At 38.5% G+C, this 8,526-nt stretch overlaps 1 protein-coding gene across 1 annotated transcript in view; it reads right to left on the bottom strand.

The window, feature by feature from the left end:
• Positions 1-441: 441 nt before the first annotated feature.
• Positions 442-8,526, bottom strand: part of pcyox1l (prenylcysteine oxidase 1 like) — a 15,652-nt gene continuing 7,567 nt past the window's right edge. The window contains exons 4-6 of the mRNA XM_073823941.1: positions 8,339-8,412; positions 8,105-8,245; positions 442-1,462 (exon numbers count right to left, since the gene is read on the bottom strand). Coding sequence (XP_073680042.1) covers positions 801-1,462; positions 8,105-8,245; positions 8,339-8,412 — 877 coding nt within the window. The 3' untranslated portion in view covers positions 442-800. The remainder of the gene's footprint in view (positions 1,463-8,104; positions 8,246-8,338; positions 8,413-8,526) is intronic.

Raw genomic sequence — 8,526 nt, 5'->3', positions numbered from 1 at the left:
ATTAATACATTTATTTAGCAAGAATGCTTTAAATTGATCCAAAGTGATGATAAAAGACATTTATAATGTTACAGATAGTCATAGATGTCTAGTTCAGATAAATGCTGTTCTTCTGAACTTCTGAAAAAATTCTACTCTGTTTTCAACATCATAATAATACAAATGTTTTTTAAGCAGCAATTCAGAATATCAGAATGATTTCTGAAGGATCATGTGACTGGCGTAATGATGCTTTGAAATCACAGGAATAAATTACATTTTAAAATATATTCAAATACAAAGCAGTTATTTTAAATAGTAAAAATATTTCAGAATTTTACTGTTTCGCTGTACTCTGGATCAAATAAATGCAGGCTTGGTCAGCAGAAGAGACTTCTTTATAAAAACATGAAAAATCTTACTGTTCAAAAACTTTTGACTGGTGGTACAAAAAAAAAAAAAAAAAGTAAAACTACTTCCACATCTTTCCACACAAAGTGTTCACTTTATCACCTTAGCCCATGATAAGTGAGCTTACAGAAGCATCAAGTTGGTCAGTAACGGAGAACACGTCCCACGCATTACCGCCGTCTGATACAGATCGAGTGTTTAGCCTGCGACCACACTGCTGTTTACTTTCACCAAACATCTGGCAGACAAGCAGACATGCGACCTGTTTTGTATCTTGCATCAAAAAAGGAAAACTAAAACACAGAACATGTGCGGAATCGAAAACATGCCGTTGCTTACTTTCGCCTCAAACAAGCACAATCCTTCTTCATCATACTTCACATTGTCTTTCTAATGACATATGAGGTGTGTCACAATTCTGTCTTCACTTTGTGCATGAGGTCTTTCTGGTCAATCATTTCCAATTGCCTATTCCAACGATGATAGGCCAACAGTGCTATATTCTTAGCTGCCACCGAACTCATCTCCATCGCACTCCCAGCCCATTCGATTCCATTCAGGAAGTATACGTTTTCATGCAGCACCACTGGTGGCAATCCCTGGGTGCTTCCGTAGTGAGGGTACGCCAGCCAATCTGTGACCTGCACTGAGTAGTAGGACTTAAAAAGTGTCTTCAGCTCAGTCTTCTCTAGAGGTTTTGGTGAGAAGACTTTGTAGACTCCAGCTTCTTGAGGCTGCTTTCTGCGGAAGCCGGAGCTTATGTTGACTGGACAGACGCTGGCAGCGCTGTTGAAGAAAAGCCCTTGAGTGTCTGTGGTAAGGATGCTGGAAAATGGGAATAGCTTTGGGTCGGGGAAGCCGAAGTAAGTGCAGTTTAGGTAGCCGTGGATGATGGAAGCCACAGTTTGGTGGTAGGAGCCCGATATGTCTGGAAGCTGCGGCTCAAAGCCTTGGAATGAGATGCCCGAGTTGATGTTTTGTTGGAGAGGCGTCGCTACTACTACAATGTCATAGAGCTCTGATGACTTTTCATTTTGAGAGTCGTAGGTGAGCTCATACTGGTGGTAATCTCCTGAGGGAAAAAACACGAATGTGAAAAAACATCAATGTCTTTTTATAACATGAATGTGAAGTGTATTACTAAGGGCAGTGGTTCTCAATCCTGGTCCTGGAGGACCCCTGCTCTGCACATTTTGCATGTCTCGCTTATTTAAAGGTTGTATCAGCGATTTCTAGCCTAAAACATAAAGTGTCAATTTCAGCTGACCTTTCTTCACGATCCGCTCGCTGCCTGCCCCATAAATTGTCTGTGAAAAAACCGCGTCTCTCTGGTCAGCCTAGGGTCCGAGATATGCCAAAAAAAAAAATCGGTGCTATCAACTATTCCACAGATAAACAAACTGTGTTCCAACCAATCAGCATCAGGGGTTTGGTGTTGTGGACTTTCCTACTGGTGCAGGGATGTGAGGGAGGCGGAGCGAAAGTCCACAACACCAAACCCCTGACGCTGATTGGTTGGAACACTGTTTGTTTATCTGTGGAAAGGTTGGTAGTGCCGATTGTTTTTTTGGCATATCTCGGACCCTAGGCTGACCAGAGACACGCGGTTTTTTCACAGACAATTTATGGGGCAGGCAGCGAGCGGATCGTGAAGAAAGGTCAGCTGAAATTGACACTTTATGTTTCAGGCTAGAAATCGCTGATACAACCTTTAACACACCTGATTGAGATCTTCAGCTTGTTAGTTCGGTTCATGGATCTCTCTCCTAATGAGCTGATGATCTCAATCAGGTGTGTTAAATAAGGGAGACATGCAAAATGTGCAGAGCAGGGGTCCCCCAGGACCAGGATTGAGAACCACTGACTTAGGGGTGTGACGAGACACTTATCCCACGAGATGAGACGAGACTGGGTTCACGAGTTTCGATTTCTCTATTAACCGCGCTTTAATTCGTCATGGTTAATTAATCGTGAAGGTTTCTCAACAGCGCGTATCTGTTGCACGGAACGAAACTGCTGCAACTAAACAAAGTTTTGCCAAGTGTGCGCTAGTTTAAAGTTCCGAGTTTATAAGAGACCGAGGCTAATACTCGATTAACTATGGCTGAGGCACCTAACAGCGAAACTCTCCGAAGAAGCGCCTGAAGTCGGCAGTTTGGGATTATTTTGGGTACACAAAAAATGACCAGGGCGTAACTGAAGATGACGGATCACCTTTTTGCAAAACGTGCCGTAAAAAGGTTGCTGCTAAAGGATCGAACACACCTAATTTGATGCAGCACCTGCGGGATCACCATCCAGCTTTGCACGCTCAAGTAAAGGTAATGCATAACTAAGTGAAATTCCTTGACAAATTACTTGAATGAAATACATTGGTAGGGAATTAAATATTAATGAATCAACACTGTAGCCGTGAGAGTTGTGCACGGCTTTCAGTGCAACGTAAACAAACGATGTGTTAGACGAATTATTACAAATGATTACGTATGGATGAAAGCTGATGATAACAACTGTTCATTTAAGTTAATTTTAGTCTTTTATATTGATAATGATAACATTAATATTTTTATAAATTATAGAAATGTAATTGTCAAAGTTCATCTACTTCAACTACAATTGTTCTCTTTAATAGGGAAATACTTAGCTAATATGTTAGACAAATACTATTTTTATTAATTATTCTGCTATTTATTTTCAATGTAAAATTATTACTGGACTGGAAATGGACTATTGTTTTCTTTTATTATTATTATTTTGTGCTGTATTATTTGGTTACACTTTAACATATAAGGAGTTTTCATGTGATTTTCTTAACTAATAGTGTTTTGAAATTAACGAATGAATAATAATCGTGATAACCGTGAAACCGTGATTATTCCTCAGACTATAATCGTACAACCAAAATCTATAATCGTTGCATCCCTGTTCACGAGACAAGATTTTTAAAACTTTTTTAAAGAAATCCTCAATGATGAAATATATAGGGGAAACTAGTATTTTACTCAACTGAAAAACACAAAATGCATGTGCATTTTGATATGAAGTTGTAAATTATGAAATTAAACTTCTATTTTAATGAATTATATGCTGTAATAAACATGTAAACTAAAGCTGCATGATTCTGGATAAATTGAAAATCACCATTTTTTTTAAATAAACTGGAGATCATGATTCTCTCATGATTCTGAAGAAAAAAAGACTAGAAATCTAAACAAAATAAAATAATTTACTAGTGGTTCTGACAAAATGTTCTAAGTCTTTTAAAAATATATTCAAACAAAACAAAACAAAAAAAAATGAAGGAGTCAGTGTCTCAATTAATAAACTTGTTTAGACTTGTTTTGGTATCGGACCAAAAATCCTATCGGTGCATCCCTAAAAATAACCATATTTATAAACTGTAATCTCTAGCTTCCACTAACTGTCTAACTGTGCGCCTTCACGAGAGAGTGGCGTTGCAGTAGATGACGAAGGACGTATGCTTAGCATAAGCTCCGGTGAAAATATGCTAGTTTTGTTTACAGCAAAGGAAAACCATGTTATACCCAAAAGGATGGCTTTAATCGAAATGCTCTGACATATTTCTTTACAAATCCTTGTTTTGTACGCATACAACAGTTATCAGAAATAAGAGATTATGGTTTAATTATGGTTAAATATAAATATTTTTGTTGCACAAACACATCGATTCACTTCAGAAGGCCTTTATTAAACCCCTGGAGCTGTGTGCTGTACTTTTTATGATGGATGGATGCACTTTTGCTACAAAATCTCAACACCCATTCACTGCTATTATAAAGCTTGGAAGAGCTATGACATTTTTTAAAGGATAACTATTGCCAAAATGCAACCTGGGCTGTTTTTTTACTGTAAACGAGACAAACTTGAATCTAAAAGCATAATTACGACAAACGAGCCGTTTTTTGAGATTGACCTTGATTTAGTTTTGTGGTCAGTGGCCAGTGAATGGGAATACTAGGGGGGCATTACTTTGAGCGCATCAAAAATCGATATTTTTACAACACTAAGAAGGCTCGACACACCATGACACTTTGCTTGAAGTATCGCCTGGGTCTCTACACATGAACTCGAGCATTGTTTGTGTACACAGAGTTTACTAAACAGAAAGTTTTTGAACAACTCACTTTCACTGTTTGGGTTTCCGCTCACAGCCGTCTTGCCAGTCAAGAGGTGTCGATCTCCGAATGCGAATGAATGGACTCCATAAGACGAAATATTAGGCTTAAGTGAGGCTCTTTTTACAACTAGAAGGTTAATATTGTTTTTCACTTGCGACAAAACAACGAATTAGCCGTGCATTTATATGGAAATATGCTTTAGGAGCTATCCATCCTCGCATTCGGAGATCCACACCTCTTGACTGGCAAGACGGCCGCGAGCGGAAACTCAAACAGTGAAAGTGAGTTGTTCAAAACCTTTCTTTTTAGTAAACTCTGTGTACACAAACAATGTTCTCAATGCTCGAGTACATGTGTAGAGACCCAGGCGATACTTCGAGCAAAGTTTCATGGTGTGTCGAGTAGGGTTGTGCCGATAGACGATAGTATCGTGTATCGACGATAGTCAGAGATATCGCCTGTTGCTGATGCCTTTGACGATAGTAAGACGATTATTATTATTATTATTATTATTATTATTATGCGTCAAAAAGGCACCTAACTTTAGCGATGCAGCGCGGAGAGTCGGTTCTAGGATGCCTCAGAAACTTGCCGCGGTATAAACGTGCAGTGAAAATGGGTAAGAGATTTATTCATCATACAGTGTACATAGATTAAGTGTAGACAGTCATTAGGATAACAGAGGTAGTAAAATGTGGTTTAGGCTGAATTAAATACGATATATGAGAATCCGTCTGTATATAGTAAACATAAACATTCACCTCAGTAACATCTGTATGCGTTAACTAGAATTACGATGCGATAAAATGGCGCTAAACATATGCACGTGAATTACACGGCACCGTTTCTCTACAATCAATATGAACTGAACTACAACATGAACTGATGACAAAGATACGACATACAGCGGTAACATTATCGCAATATGACGGGTATAGAAAGATACATTCACGCACACACATTTACCGCTCCCTGAAGATAGCAGAGAATGAAACCGAAAGTAAACTTAAACCTATCCAACAGAACTACCGTCAGCGCTCTGTACACGCACAACTTAGTTACATGCACTACCCTTACAAAACGAATAAGGAATTTATTACATATTGACATATTTACATGTCATTAAAGTGCCCCTATTATGCCTTTTCAAATATGATATTTCATGTAGTGTGTCATGTAGCTGTATGTGAACATAAACTATCTGCAAAGTTGTGGCACGGACAGTGCACTATAAATGAAGTTTTTATCTATCAAAAAGTCGGCTCACATTCGCCTAAACGAGTCGTCAGCAATTTGAATCTTTTTCTGTAACGGCCACACGTCACGAGCTACATATTTGCGTAATGTCCGCCCACGTTTTAATGTCGCGAACAACTTGCCCGCCCACAAACAGTAGGCCTACCATACCATTTTCACGTGGATTACGTCATGTCAAGAAGGCGTCCTGCGCTGTGAGAGTGAATTTGTTTTATATGCCCTTCCGAAAGATGAAACTACCAAGAATGAGTGGTTAACATTAATTTTTTGAACACCTCAGCAGTCCAATTCCAATCTTGTGTTGTGTTCGCGTCATTTTACTGATGACTGCTTTTACAATCTTGGGGAGTAACGTTACAACGCGAGATTCACCAAATGCTTGGTTTTAAAAAATGGATCAGTGCCCAGGTTATTTGGACCGGCTTGCTCCTCTGAACTTCTACCTGTAAGTATGATTAATAATTGATGATTGTATTTTCTAGCGATTGTTCAAAATACGTCTTTGTGTACGTTATGGTGTGTAACAACCCCGCACATGTCTTGGTAACCGGCTAACTTGCGTTTCTGTAGTTCAGCTGTGAGTGCAATGTAGTCTAAAAATTGTGATTGATACAGCTTGACTGTCTGTCTGCCTTATTAGTTTAAGTAATGATAATGATAAACGATGGCTTAATGCAGTGTTATGCATTGTACAGTGTTGAAGTTCACAACGTAGAGGTGTGCCCAGTTCGCTTACAAAAGCAAATTGCAAGCACTTTCCACAGTTAACATATGACACCCACTGAGAAACGTCCTGTTCCAGTCGTGCTTGCAAAACAGTTTCTTGTCTATGTGCACTTCAACCGTTTCATCGTCAGACTCCGGCTTGAATTGATAGGGTAAAATCAAGGCTATGTTTTCTATGTATTAACAGGTCTCCACAGCTGTCATTCAGTTATGGCAATGAGCGTTTAGTTTTTGCGCTGGAGCGGTAGACCAATCCAAAAGGACTGCACCATCTGACCAATCACAGCAGTGAGGGCTCAAGGAAAGGAGGGTTTAGAGAGACTGATTCTTCGAACTGCTTCAAACGAGTCGTTTACGAATCATTTAGAAACGGGGTAAAATTAAATCTAATTTTGGAGAAAATTAAAGTGTTTTTTGAACTTGCATACATGTAAACCTGTTTTAAGAGACTAATACAACAATATTAACTACCTTTAAAATGGCATAATAGGGGCACTTTAAATAAATTAGCACAATAGTATCGTGTATCGGCGATCTCACAGGCTGACAATAGGATGATATGCAAATTGTGCATATCGCCCAACACTAATGTCGAGCCTTCTTAGTGTTGTAAAAATATCGATTTCGATGCGCTCAAAGATGCCCCTAGTATTCCCGTTCACCGGCCACTGACCACAAAACGAAATCACGGTCAATCTCAAAAACGGCTCGTTTGTCGTAATTATGCTTTTAGATATAAGTTTGTCTCATTTACAGTAAAAAAAAAAAACAGCCCAGGTTGCATTTTGGCAATAGTTATCCTTTAATATAACTCCAACTGTATTGGTCTAAAAGAAGAAAGTCCTATATACACCTAGGCTTGAGAGTGACTAAATCATAGGGTAAGTTTCATTTTTGGGGGAACTAAGAAACTGACTGTAAGAAACTAATCCGTAACTGAAACATTTTATCTTAGCCGAAATCCATAATACTGCTGCCTCTAGTGAAAAAGTCCACTGCTGTCTTCAAAATCCACCCACATATTTGTTTAGAATGGATTTAGACTGTTTTTGCATGTAAACAGTGCATATTTCTCTTCAGATTCAGATAAGATGTGTTTTTTTTTCAATGGAAAAAAATATTATGGACAGAGGACTCACATTTTAGTCAGAAGCAACAGAGTGAAGTTAAAAACGTCTTGATGATGTTTTTGTTACTTACAAACATACATTTTAATTTCACAAAACATTAACTGATGGACTGGAGTGGTGTGGATTATTGTGATGATTTTATCAGCTCTTTGGACTCGTATTCTAACGGCACCCATTCACTGCAGAGGATCCACTGGTGAGCAAGTGATGTAATGCTAAATTTCTCCAAATCTGTTCAGATGAACAAATCTTGGATGCCCTTTTCAGCAAACTTTCATTTCTGAGTGAACTATTTTTCCTTTTCTTTACTGTTGGACAGTCTTACTTGTTAGTGTCTCTTATTTGTTAGATACTGCAGTCAACTAGGAATGCCTACTAGCCACAGTAGAGTCCTTTAGAGGTCCAGGTGAACTGTATTTCACTTAGTCAAAGTGTTTTTTAACTGATGGTTATGTGGAATACCTGTTGATCGAAGGGTAACGGTTGTAACTGGACTTTGGATGAGATTAGCTCTTGCTAGTTTAAGCAGCCCCGAGCAAACCAGCTTGTTTCCTCCCTCCACAGCCCAGAGATTGGCCTGAGCACCAGCTAGAGACACAGCACCTGTCAAAGAGAAGCAGACGACTCAGATCAGACATGAAACTGGGTGATGAGAAAACAGCTAACATGGCTAGATGACTTTTATGAGTATTATACTATATTTTTTGTTCAAGGATAGCTCAGAACTTTCTTTTCTCCTTGTAGCCTCATGAGCAAAGACTACTTTCTTCCTTAAAATAAAACAGAACAGGGTCCAAAACATTAATTGAAACTAATCAACAAAACGCTCATATTTTAAAATTATTAAATTAAAAACTATTAATTATTATAAAAAATATTAATTT

This window comes from Garra rufa, chromosome 19, assembly GCF_049309525.1.
Source record: "Garra rufa chromosome 19, GarRuf1.0, whole genome shotgun sequence".
Classification (NCBI taxonomy): domain Eukaryota; kingdom Metazoa; phylum Chordata; class Actinopteri; order Cypriniformes; family Cyprinidae; genus Garra; species Garra rufa.
This window is presented reverse-complemented; position numbering and strand designations above follow the sequence as displayed.